Raw genomic sequence first — 14256 nt, forward strand, 5'->3', positions numbered from 1 at the left:
AAATTAATAAATAATAAATTAATGAATAAAGTTGGTTGGCCGATATTAACCGACTAACCAACTTTTTAGCATATTAGAAACCATTATCGACCCAACTATACATGGGTTGGTTGACATTATCGACCCAACTTAAATGGGTCGGTTGATGGTTGATTAACCATCACAAATTATGGGTCGAAAATGGGTTGGTTGATGGTTAAAACCGATCCATGCACAGCCCTACCTTCAACTAAAGAAAACATCATACTGTTTGTTAGCAATGTTTGTCAGCAAATTATTATTTTTGTGATAGTCCCACAAACCAAAAGTCATGATTAGTATTAAGTTTAATTCCACTTTGTACCCTTGAAATATACCATTTTGACATTTTGCACCCTCCAAACAAATTAATAGTACTTTGCACCCCCAAAACACAATATATCATGCATAATGCACCCCACATGAGTTTTTCATAGGGTTGTGCATGGATCGGTTTAATCACTAACCAATCCATTTTCGACCCATACTTTGTGACGGATAATCAACCATCAACCGACACATTTAAGTTGGGTCGATAATGTCAACCAACCCATGTGTAGTTGGGTCGATAATAGTTTTTAATATGCTAAAAAGTTGGTTAGGGTAATATCGGCCAACCAATTTTATTCATTAATTTATTATTTATTAATTTTATTTAAAGTGTTTAATATATTTAATTTCAAATTTCTATTTTATATCACATTTATTAAATTGTCTAATATTGATCAAAATCCTAAAACCAATAAATTTGACATAATTATATAATTTGAACTATTTTAATTTTAAGACATATAGTCTAAAATATTTGGACGATTATTAATTGTTGAGGACGATTATTAATTGTTGAATAATTTATGTATAATTAAAATACATATGGCCCGTTTTGAATTTTGTTCGAATATTGTTGAACGAGTCATATTTAATTGTAAAAAAAATAGCATCGTAACAACTAATAAAATATTAACAAATATTTTGATGGATGACCGATCAACCAAACCATCAACCGACCCACTAAATTGGTTATCAACCACCACCCAACCCATGTCAATTGGGTCGATAGAGGTTTTCAATATTGGGGAAATTGGCTAGACAACCCTTATTCTGGACTTATATAGGTGGAGATCCTAATTGTTAGATGAATATAGATTTAGGTCCTTTGACAAAATAAAATAATATAAATAAAATAAAATAATTAGTACATTTACATAAAACACCCTTAATTAAAAAGAAAGTAAATCCCATATATCACTCTTCCTTTCTCTCCAATCTCACGTATATCTCTCTCTATATATCTAATATGTCATCTCTCTTTTCCTCTCTATCCCGTATCTCGCTCTCCTTCGTCTCTTTTTTTTTTTCGGACTCTTCTTTTATGTTTTAGTTTTTTTTCCAATAAGCATCTTTTCGACAAGAAATTCTGATGATTTTTTTACTTTCTTCCCTTTTTCGATTCCGATTTCTTTCTTTCTTTTTGAATCCTGCCATAGCTAGAACCTTCAACAAACTATAACAAAATATTTTTCGTTTGTTTTTTGGTTGTGGGACATTTTGCTTTTGTTTGGGAAAATCGTTTGCTATTTTGGAGACCTTGTTTGTTGTTTGTATTTAATTTCTACTTCTCCAGTTATTACGATGGAAGGCAATTCAGGAGATTCTCGCCTCGATCTTGGGTGGTGTTTCTACGAGATTTTGATGCACCTTTTCACCGGCGTTCGAAATCCACCTTCTGCTTCGTCCCAACAATATCTTCGTCTCGGTCCCTACCATCCTCGCCGAGGGCTTTGACGGGTTGCACTCAATTGATTGGGTTCATTGTGGCGATGGCGGCCATAGGATTTCTGACGGAGTTAGGACTGGCGGCAAGGGATTTGGGTGAGTATCTCGAGTTTTTTGTTCGTTGTTTTTATTTTGCATTTTGCAATTCATGTTACATATTGTTTCTCGTTTTGAATTTTTTCCTCAGTTTGATGTTTGCATTTGGAGAAGTCATAGGTAATATTTTTTTAGTAACTCAATAATGCAAATTCTGGATTATTTTTTTTCCAATTTGCTGTTTTTCGGCTGAATCATTGGTATTTTGTTGTTTGCAATTCTATAATACAAATTATAATATTAAGTTTGCTATTTGCAGTTCACGAAGTCATAAGCGTCATTTGCTATTTGCAGTTCACAGAGTCATAGGCGTCAGTTTGCTATTTGCAGTTCACGATAGACGGTGGTACGGCGGTGGTGTCATTTTTAGAGTATGAATTTGTACAATATATAGTATATTTTTTTTTTACTAATTTCTTTATTTTTTTTATTATATTTTGCAAGAGAGATGTTTGGGAATTTGTTTTGATAGAGATATTTTTAAGAGATTTGATTTGATTTGGCTAAGGGTATTTTTGACACAATAAATATTATTAATTTATTAAAATATGGAAATTTTGACTTGGATTTATACACATAAATTATAAGATAGAGGGACCGATAGCAAATTGCCCCTTCAATATTTACCAAAGTTGGTTGGATGGGTTGGGTTAGTTTTATTGTTGGTTTTTAACCAACCCAACCAACGCACAACCTAGTTTTTAAAGCTAATAAAGGTAATTTAATTTTTTTAGTGGTTTTAAAAATTATATTTTTTTTATCGCAAAAAATATTTTACGAAAAAAAAAAATCATTCAGCTATTTTGTTATCAAGTTATCTGAAAAACATATTTTCTTCAAAATATTTATATCTAATATTTTCACCGATTACAATAAAAGATCTATCAATCGAAAGATTTAGTAAATTTATTTGATTTTATTTTGTAAGAAAATATAATATTTTTTGCAATTATCCGGTGTGATTTTTATTTTTGTGCACTTTGTGCGCTTGAAATTAGATTGGAGGTTGAAGTAAATAACAATTTAATTTGTTATTTTGCACACGAAAAAAAAAAAAGAACTAATAAAAAATGAATTATTATTTATTATTCAATTAAGCGTGCATTGTGAATAATTTATTATGTTTTGAGGCTGCAAAGTACTATTATTGTTTTACAATGGTGCAAAGTGCCAAAAAATTCAATTGTAAGGTTGCAAAGTGAGACTAATCAACTTTTTTATCCCAAACACAGAGTAGGTTGTCTTTACCCATGGGTTAAAGATCTTGGGTTCGAATCCCCCGCCCCTACCTACTTCCCTTCGTTAGGTTTGTGGGTAACCGGGTAAACCGACAACCCGTACCCGTTGAATTAAACCCGATGTATACGGATCCTCCTTCCTGAAAATGAAATGAAATTGTGGAAGACAGAAGCGCCACAACAAACAGTCACACACCACACTCTCTCTCCCCCACCTTCAGAAAAACAAATAACTCAGTTATCCGGCGTAATCAATCAATCAATCGATCGCGGGCAAATACTGAATAATGGGACTGGGTCAACTCGCTTCTCGGGCCCTTTGGCGATCCACTCGGCACGCGCGGCGGCCCCTCCTCCGCCGCTCTATCGTCTCCACGCCGGAGCTCCACAACTCCGAAGCAGCCGCCGCGGTGGCCCAGCCCGAACCAGATCTCCCGAAGCGGACACCTGTAGCCGGCGCCCGGGTCCACTTCCCCAACCCGGACGACGCCATCGAGGTGTTCGTCGACGGGTACCCGGTCAAAATCCCGAAAGGAATGACGGTGCTTCAGGCGTGCGAGATCGCCGGCGTTGATATCCCGAGGTTCTGCTACCACAACCGCCTCTCTATCGCCGGAAACTGCCGCATGTGCCTTGTCGAGGTCGAGAAATCGCCCAAGCCCGTCGCTTCTTGCGCCATGCCAGCTCTCCCTGGTATGTAAATTGTAATGTTCTAATTTTTTATTAATTAATTTTATTGTGGGAATGTGTTATTTGGCTTGTTTGGTAAATGTTGATGCTGAATTTTGGGCATTTCTTGGTTTTGAGTTATATGAAATTGAATAAGGATATTAGATCTTCGTCTTCTTAGTTTAGTGGTGAAGTCTTGGTCTTTTACGAAATGATTTGTCTCGGTATGCACAACACTAATCTCGTCTTAATTACGTTATTAAAAGACGAGGCAATCACCATACTTATCGTTTTAGCAGTGTCTGTAGTATATCACTATTTCGTTTAACATGTGTGTCTTTTCGATTGTCTGCCGTACGCTCGATCTTTGTAGTTTCTGTTCATTAATCATATGCTCGATTATCATAATACCTTCATTCTCCGATTATATTTCGAACGCTTTCGGTTTTCTTTTTGACATTTTGTTTTCCAATATCTGCTGCCCATAGGAATGAAAATCAAGACCGATACACCGATTGCAAAGAAGGCAAGAGAAGGTGTGATGGAGTTTCTTTTAATGAATCATCCACTCGACTGCCCGATTTGTGATCAGGGTGGAGAATGTGATCTACAAGATCAGTCTATGGCTTTTGGTTCGGATCGAGGCCGTTTTACTGAAATGAAGAGATCTGTGGTCGATAAGAACTTAGGCCCTTTGGTCAAGACTGTGATGACTCGATGTATTCAGTGTACAAGGTGCGCATATTTATTTTTAACCTTATTATCTCGTCAAGTTTCCGTTTATATTACCAAATGTTTCAGTATAAACCTGAAGTAAATGACTTTGAATTGGTTACTGCATCACATCTATTTGAACCAGTCGACAAATATATAAGTTAAATAGTTCTCGACTGATGATTGATTATAATTGTTAACTTGAATCTAGAAACCTTAATAAAGGGTTGGATGTAAGAGGTTTATGATGTCTGAAAATGATAGTATCTTAGTTCTTTAGATACTTTCAGTATTGGTCCTAGACGAAGAATACCTTGATCTACTGTAATTGAAATTAAAAGGAGGTTTTGGACTATCCAAAATCCGATTTGATTGATTCTTTGGTGCTGCTACCTGTCTGTAAGGGTGGAAATCGGACGGACTGGAATTAGCACTTCCGGGAAAAGAATCGATTTTTTTCGGAAGTGGAAAGCTAATTCCAATTCCGTTCCAAATTGTTTTTTGAAACAATCGGAATTTCGGAAATTAGAATAAAAGAACTAGTTCAAAAAAAAAAAAAAAATTGGATCGAGTCTGCGGACTTCGGAAAATTCAAGTGTTTGGTAACCTAAAATATAAAATACATACTAATTGTAATATTATAGGTGTATTCTTCGGGGGAAAAATTCGGACTTTTTGGAATTATTTTCATAAATTAAAATCTGGTCGGAAATCGGACAAAAACAAAATCAAAAAAATCAGAATTTCCGAATTCGGTATGAAAAATATTGTTCCGAAATCTGAAAATTTCAGAAATCGAAATAGCAGAAAAAAAAATTATGTTCCAGCTTCCACCCTTACCCGACTTTCTACTTACGAATTATTCTACTCAGGCGTATGTGGGTTATTTATTGAACAAGAATGGAAGAAAGTTTTGATCTTCATTTTACTCTGAATAGGTGTGTGAGGTTTGCAACAGAAATAGCTGGAGTACAAGATCTCGGCGTTTTGGGCCGTGGAAGTGGAGAGGAAATCGGAACTTATGTCGAAAAACTAATGTCAAGTGAATTATCGGGCAATGTGATAGATATTTGTCCTGTTGGTGCACTAACCTCAAAACCCTTTGCTTTCAAAGCTCGTAATTGGGAGCTAAAGGGAACAGAGAGCATCGATGTGACAGATGCGGTCGGTTCGAATATACGTATTGATAGTAGAGGTCCCGAGGTCATGCGGATTTTGCCACGTTTGAACGAGGTAATTTTACCTAATTACCCTTGTCCAATTTAGATACAAGTAAGGGATTGTCTGCAAATATATAAATCAAAATTACTAGAGTTTATTGCATTTAGGACCCCTTGTGTTATATTGCTTGCAAAAAAACTCCCGTGTTATAAATAATTAGCTATAACACCCCCCTATGATGCATTTTTTTAGCATACAACCCCGTATGGTGAGATTTTAGGGTGTAGTTTGCTTAGAAGAACCGAATCATAGGGGTAGGTTGCTAATATTTAATAAATAATACAAGGAGTTCATCAAGAATTAGTAAACCCAAAATTACTATAACCAACGCCACATTTGCTTTAAAATTTCCCTTCAAATTTAAGTGTGAATGTTTTTTGGTACATATAATATATTTGCAGGACATAAATGAAGAATGGATATCAGACAAGACACGTTTCTTCTACGATGGTTTGAAGAGGCAAAGGCTAAACGATCCCATGATTCGTGGTCCAGATGGACGGTTCAAGGTGGTGAGCTGGCGTGACGCACTTGCAGTGGTCGCTGATGTCATCCACAAAGTCAAACCTGAGGAAATTGTCGGAGTTGCTGGTAAATTGTCTGACGCAGAATCCATGATTGCATTAAAGGATTTCTTGAACAAAATGGGATCGAACAATATTTGGTGCGAAGGAAACGGCCCAAATCCAAATGCTGACTTGCGTTCTGGATACATTATGAACACGAGCATCAGTGGTTTGGAAAAAGCCGACGCTTTCCTTTTAGTCGGTACACAGGTAATTTTATTATTGCTCGCATTCATGATTTTCGAAACACCCCTCTACGATAAAATTTTGATTTTGCAAACTACCCTTCAAAATCCACGTTTAGTTTTATTATTTTTTCGACAATCATCTAATTGTTATTATATTTCGAAAATTGTCAGCCAAGGGTAGAGGCAGCCATGGTGAACGCCAGAATCCACAAAACCGTGCGAGCAACCAACGCCAAGGTCGGCTACGTGGGCCCCACCGCCGACTTCAACTACGACAACGACCACCTCGGCGCAGGCCCCGAAACCCTAATTGAGCTCGCTGGGGGCCGCCACCCCTTCTGCTCCACGCTCTCAAACTCCAAGAACCCCGCCATAATCGTAGGCGCCGGAATATTCCAACGCAAGGACAAAGACGTAATTTTCTCCCTCGTCGAAAAAATTGCGAAGAACGCAAATGCGGTTCGGCCCGACTGGAACGGGCTCAACGTATTGCTCCACAACGCCTCCCAAGCCGCAGCTCTGGACCTAGGCTTGGTGCCCGAAGCTGAAAACAGCATCGGAAAAGCGAAATTCGTTTATTTAATGGGAGCTGATGACGTGGACTTGGACGAACTTTCGGACGATGCGTTTGTGGTTTACCAAGGCCACCATGGCGATAAAGGAGTGTACCGTGCGAATGTGATTTTGCCAGCTTCGGCTTTTAGTGAGAAAGAAGGCACGTACGAGAATACAGAAGGGTGTGCGCAGACTACAGTTCCTGCAGTCCCTACAGTTGGTGACTCGAGAGATGATTGGAAGATTATCCGGGCCTTGTCTGAGGTGGCGGGTGCTCCAGTTCCCTACGATACAGTTGCTGCAGTTAGATCACGGATTAGCACCGTGGCGCCGAATCTTTTGAACGTCGACGAGAGAGTGGGGGCCACATTTTCGAGTTCTTTGTTGAGGCCTGAGGTCGACGAGAAGCAGCTTGATAAGGCCCCGTTTGGAGTTGCGGTTGAAAATTTCTATATGACGGATGCGATTACGAGGGCTTCGAAGATCATGGCGCAGTGCAGTGCCTTGTTGTCCAAGAAATAATAACTGCGATTTTTTTTTTTTTTTTTTTTTTTTTTTTCGGGTTTTGAATAAGTTGGTGTTTTATTTTACTTGAGGTTTTGATAGGATTTTCATTATATTTGAGGGGTGGAGGGACAAAAGGTTGTCCCTAGTAAAGCAGTGGCCATAGTATTGTGCTTATTAATGGCAGGGTAAATTTCAATCTATGGATGTGTATCTTTTTTTGTAATTTATAATTGATAATTGATTATGTTGTGATATAAAATGTCTGCCTTGGTATTTGCTTATATGCATTATTTTTGAGGGGTTTGTTCTATACTATATAGTATACATGTGTCTGATTATAGGTAAATCAAAGGTGGAAAATTACTCGGTGTATTTTATCGGGTTTAGCATCTACAACCGGAGCATGGGCACTTTGTATTGGTTTAAAGGTGGCTGCTGATATAGATATAACTCAACTCATCATCGAAACTGACTCATGTGTTTCTTCTGTCTTGCATCGACGGGAAAGGAAACTCTTCACAACTCCCTCTAAACTCTTGTCGAGGGTTTGTAGAGGATGTTGACTAGGTTCGATCAAGTCCAAATGGTGTTTTCGTATAGGGAACTGAATAGTGTGGCAGACGTTTTAGTTAAAAGAGGAACTATTATGTAACCGAACAAACTTTTATTTTTTGAAACTTGTCTTGAATTTATTTTGGATATGTTGTATAAAGACCAATGTTTTGAAAATCGAACCGGGCATTGACCCGAACAAGCTAGTGGGTCACGGTTGGACCGGTTCAACCGGCTTTTTCATTTTTTTATTTTTTAATAATTATTTATAGATAATTTTATAGTAAATAAAGCATATTTTCTTTGACAAACATTAACTCATTACTCATTATCAGTGTTCTAAAAATCGGTTTGAAAAATCGGTCAAACCTGTGAGGCGGTTTTAGGCGGTCTGAGGCGGTCAAACCTTTAAGGCGGGTCAAACTCGGTGACAAAAATGGGTCAAAATCGGTTAAAATCGGGTTTTTTTTTTCTTTTTATAATTCAAAATAAAAGTTGGATTTTGATAAAAGAAAATATTAGTTTATGCCTTATTTTGTTTATGTTAATTGTTATTGTTAAAGAACTAATGATATATGCCAAGAATGTTCAAGAATAAATGTAAATTCAAAAAAATTGTTTTTTTATTTATATTTTATAAGGATATTTATGTATTATGATCTTATAATTATAAAACTTTTATTATGTTATTAGGATATATACATGATGGTGGAGATATAACTATGTTTAAATATCTTTTTATATATATTTGGAGTATTTATAAATAATATTTAGAAATATATTATATTAAATTTTAAAAACCGATTTATTTCCGATTTATCACCGATTAATCACCGCCGCACCGATTAATCGTGAGTCGGTGTCTGACCGACTCGGACCCAATTACCGATTAACCTTGCTCATTACTCATTTCCAATTAAAAGGTAAATTAAATTTAATTTTCAAATAATATCGACATACACATATCACAACGAATCATTTCAAATAATAAAAAAATTGTAATAAAGTTAACATGTATTCCCATTTCAATTTTTTTAATTTTGATTTAACAATTTTTTCAACTGGGAAATAAAAGACGTCGTTCAACAATTTTATCTGTTTACTTTTTATATATAAAAAACACAATATTGGGCAAAAAATCCCGATTTTCACTCGAATTCTAATATTACAGACGGTCAAACCGGACCGAACAAAGCATTGTTTAGCGGTTTAACCGGTTCAACCGGCCGGTCCGGCCGGGTTTAAAAAAATTGATAAAGACTTATCCTTTGTATTTTTCCGTTGTACATTCAAACAGATACAAACCCCCAACCTATCATTAAAAACCCCTATGGGAGAAACTCCGGTAAGATTAGGCTTAGCCTTACCGGCTAACTTGAAAATTTCAAAAAATACATATGCAAAGAAATTAAGAAAAAGGAAAATTAATTTAACAATTGTTATCGAACAAAAATCGAATTAACGTAACTATAATAATCCACATATAGGTGTATAAGAATTAGTTAGTTATGTTGCTTAGATTTTGAATTTTATTATGTTCAAGTCTTCAAATTATTTTATTTGCTCATTCATATATTTTTTTATCAACAATAAGCACATATATTTTTTTCATTTGTTTAATGTAATTCAATCATGAAATATCTCTGTTTTTTATAATCAATTAAAAACTGATGTTCTTTTTATTAATTAAAGTTAAAAGAATCACACGTTATATATTGTATATATCTTTATATAAAAAAATAAGAAACGTTAGAGCAATTTAAGAAACTCTAATTGCATTTTTTTTATTCCATCTCCTCATTTTCAATATTTTTTTTTACTTTTATAGCAAATCAAATTTGGGGTAACAAAACTTAACATTTTTAATGCTATTTTGATAATTTAAATTTCACAATTAATTATTTTAATATAACTTAATTATCATATATTTAAATTTTATTTAATGCTACTCGTGCACGGAGAAAATTGCTAGTAAATATATGTAAGTTATAACTATTCCTTGCATAAAGCAACACTTTTTAATTATTAATGTTTTCTTTTTCCTTTTTTTTGTTTTGGTGAAAACACTCTTTGAATTATTGAGTAGCAACGAAATTTCAAATTAGACCCCTACATGGATAAATTATTGGACCTTGAGACCATTTGACAGGAGTCAGATAACTGTTATGACATTATAGAACGGGGAACTCTACATGCTTAAATTTTGGCAACCTATAAATGAATTAAAAAAGTAAAAAGAAAAAAAAAAAATTTATTTGACAACCTTGTACCAAAAAAGCCGAAACGGCGAAACCCCTCTCATTGACTCGACAAGTATTTGATGGAGCAATGTAAATAACGGTGACTCGACGTGGGTCCGTTAGGGAAGCGGACTCGAACCTGATCCCCACAAGGAATCAACTCTCACTGGAGTTGAAATTCTCATATTGCGACTGCCAGAATTCGATCCTAGAACGCTATACCAACTTATCATCCCAAAACCAGTTGAGTTATATCCATACAGGATTATTTAACATCCTAATCATATGAAGAAATAATCAACAAGGACTTGTATATATCTATGCACGCATGTTATACTTTTTCATGTACCCTTGTTATCATTTTGTTGGCAATTTTTTTATATTGCTTCTCTTTTATAAATGCATAATTTGCACTATATTTTCCTATTTCTCGACATGGGTTGTTGCTCGTTTCTCAGTCCTTTTCTACTAAATTTATTTGGTTTTGTTGTTTTTAGTATTTTTATAGATTTATATGCTTAAACGGATGAATCTCGGGTAAATATTGCAAATTAGGAAATAAAATCAAGCTCGGAAGAATAAATCCCACAAAAAAATTGATAGTGTTCAAAATTTTATTTCATCTCTCATCCGAATTTCAAATAAAATGATTTGCACCAGCAATGGGAATCTATGTTAAAGAGTTACGAATCTTATCTCTTTCAATTTTTTGAAATTCAGACTATAACATAGTCAGAATCAGACCACAGTCACCAAACTCATGATCCGAATCAACTCATTTATACTTCTATGCAGACTTGAGGGTGTATATGTAATTTACCCAATAATGTAATAAGTTTGAAAAATCAGATTGCTATCAATTAAGGCGCGCTTTCATTAAAGCTAGAGCTATAGCTTGACAAGTTGTTCTTATCATGATTGGATTTGAGTTATTGATATTTTCTTTAATCTTCGATAATGATTGGATTGAGTTATTGATATTTTATTTAATATTCAATAATGATTGGATTTGAGTTCCAAATTATTTTCAAACACAAATTATAAAAATTTAGTATTGCATCCTAATTAAGATAAGCTTTAATAAAAGTCAAGGTACAAATTAGATAGATATTTTATTATGAATACTTTAAGGTGGTCCATGCAAAAACAAGCGTGGGCATGCACTCAATTAATGCTAAGAAGATGATTTCGGCGTTAAGGGCTGATGCTGATTTCACATTAAAAGCAATAGCCACGTAGCATAACACTTTCAATTTCTTAATCTATCTGTATTCGTGTATTGGACATATTTTGTGTCCGACACTTGAGTACACCTACCGGCCATTTTGTAATTTCCCAAAAGTTAGACATGTTTGAATAGAGATTTGATTTCTCCTCCGGACACCTTCCGCGCCGTGGACGTGTCATTTTCCTCTTGGTATCACAACATCGATTTGATTTCTCCTCCGTCGCGTGCAACCGCCACTTTCACCCGTCTCATCAGATTCTTGTACAGCTCCACCTGCGAAAAAATACCGTCGCCATAGTTTCCGCTGCGGACTTTCAAAAGTTGCTCGTGATTTAGGTCATGGTGGTGGTAGGGGGAAGTGGAACGAGATTGGTGAATCTGGACGATTTTTTAGATCTAGAGAAAGAGGGAGAACGAGAAGAGATAATGACTAGGGTTAAGAGCAGTTATAATCAAATAAGGGCAATATTGGTATTATGCTACTATTAATATGTCAAACTATTAACTAAAGGGGTTTTCTCTAATTATTTTTTAGAGAGAGATTTTTCTTAGCTACATTTCCTAGATGAGGCGGGTCTTGCTAATTTTCCCTACTATTATATATATTGACAGTAAGGTGATAAGATTTTTGTCTAAAGTAATGTGTATTGTCACTCACAAGTCGTAGGATCATTATTTCTTGTCTAAAGTAATTTTGGAAGAAAGATATATTGTGTAACGAGCTGAGGACCTAGGGAACCCTCTGACGAGCTGAAGACTAAGAGAGCCCTCTGACGAGCTGTTCTATCTGATGAGCTAAGCCCTCTAACGAGTTGAAGACCTAGAGAGCTCTCTGACGAACAGTGCTCTCCGACGAGTTGTAATCTCAGACGAGCTAAAGACCTAGAGAGCCCTCTAACGAGCTGATGAACTGTACACAAAAAAACAGTTGTACTTTAACCACTTTGACCATAGAGTTTCATATCCATCTTATATATATATATATGTGTGATTCATCTTAAACAGGAGGTACCATGACTATACTCTCATATTTTATCTCTACACTATTTGTCTATGAATCTTGGTGGTATTCTAATTTGAGGATCGGAGCGCTAATGCTAGGGCACTCCTCCCAGCTCACTTTGTAGGTCCACAACATACAGACCCAAGGTGGAAAGACTTTAAAGATGTCTAGATTCATGGGATAGTCCAAAAGGACTACATCAACTTTAATGGTCTCTAGATTCGATCATATTTCATATTACTCAGGCTAGGAGTGTAAACGAGCCGAACTCGAACCGAACTTGACTGTTTGGCAAGTTTAAGCTCGAGCTCGCATCTATTTTGACGAGCTCAAGTTCGAACTCGAGCCTGAGCCATTTAGTGTATTTTTTAAGGGGTAATATGCCTCACATCCCTCAAACCAAACTTAATTAAATATGATTGACAAACTCAAATAGAACATTTTAACTACATCCCTATTTCAAAATAAAAAATGATACACATCCTTTGATTTTTATTTAACCCAAAATACCCTTACAATATCTAATAAAAGTCACGTGTCTCTCTTTTTTTTCTCATCTCTCTCTCTCTCTCTCTCTCTCTCTCTCTCTCTCTCTCTCTCTCTCTCTCTCTCTCTCTCTCTCTCTCTCTCTCTCTCTCTTCCCCTCTCTCACGCCGCTCAGCACATTCCCTTCTCTCTCTCTCTCTCACACACGCCCCCCCCTTTTTTTCTTTTTTTTTTTCTTTTTAATTATAGTGGAATAGTATGGAGGCTATGACGGTGGTTATGGTAAGTGGCGACGGCTATGGTGACGGCGGTTATAGTGGTGACGGCGGCTATGGTGGTGACGACGGCTATGGCGGCGCTCGGTGTAGGGGTTGCATCTGGAGCCTGTGACACTGGCAGGGGATGGCAGACTCGTTGTTTTTTTGCAACCAATAGGGATGAGTCGTGAGGTGGGTTTGGATGTGGGGGGAGTAGTCGTGGTGGTGGTGGTGGCGGCGGAACGGATCTACGGTTTGGTGGGGAAAATTTAAGATTTTTCGATTTGGATGTCTACAGATGTCTATGAGTGTCTATGGGTGTCTATGGTGTCTGGTGGCACATAACAAAAATTTAACATTGATAGTGAGATAGAGAATGTCGCCGCAGTGTCTGCATTTGTTTTGTATTTTTGTTTTTTTAGGCCAGGTTTTTCTTATAGGGTCACTGAGTTGGGGTTTGATTGAAAGAGATAATGGGTTGGAATTGAAAAATAATAATAATGGGTTTGACCCGCCACAGACCGCCTCGGACCGCCTCACCGTCAAAAAACCGATTTTCAAAACCGCCACACAAATATTGTAAAGGTTTATGCCCGCCACCGATATGGCGGCCGATATATCGGCTGCCACAACCGATATTTAGAACACTGGAAAAAATAAATTTTTATATAATGAAACAATACGAAAAATAGAAAAAAAGGAAAAAGAAAAAGAAATCATGATTTTCAATTTATGTAGAATGAAGGGGAAAAAATAGATTTTTATATAATGAAAAACTGAAATGTTAAATGCCGTTTCCATTTTACTAATATCGTTTTGACTTCGAACCTGATTTTGACATATTTCTATTTTGATTTTGGTAAAACTCGAAACTCGAAAACTATAGTCCTTTGGGTTAGTTTTGTAATTCAACTTAAATCCGCTAGATTGGATGCCGTATGA

At 36.0% G+C, this 14256-nt stretch overlaps 1 protein-coding gene across 1 annotated transcript; it reads left to right on the plus strand.

Annotated features, from left to right (window-relative positions):
- The first annotated feature begins 3072 nt into the window (after positions 1-3072).
- LOC105958790 (NADH dehydrogenase [ubiquinone] iron-sulfur protein 1, mitochondrial) lies at positions 3073-7829 on the plus strand. Its single transcript, XM_012982796.2, has 5 exons — positions 3073-3821; positions 4286-4532; positions 5450-5744; positions 6134-6508; positions 6658-7829. Exons 1-5 carry the CDS (start codon positions 3416-3418, stop codon positions 7561-7563), a joined length of 2229 nt encoding a protein of 742 aa, XP_012838250.1. The 5' UTR covers positions 3073-3415; the 3' UTR covers positions 7564-7829.
- The last annotated feature ends 6427 nt before the right edge of the window (positions 7830-14256 follow it).

This window comes from Erythranthe guttata, chromosome 11 (assembly GCF_056151865.1).
Source record: "Erythranthe guttata isolate IM_541 chromosome 11, IM_541, whole genome shotgun sequence".
In the NCBI taxonomy this organism is placed as follows: Eukaryota; Viridiplantae; Streptophyta; class Magnoliopsida; order Lamiales; family Phrymaceae; genus Erythranthe; species Erythranthe guttata.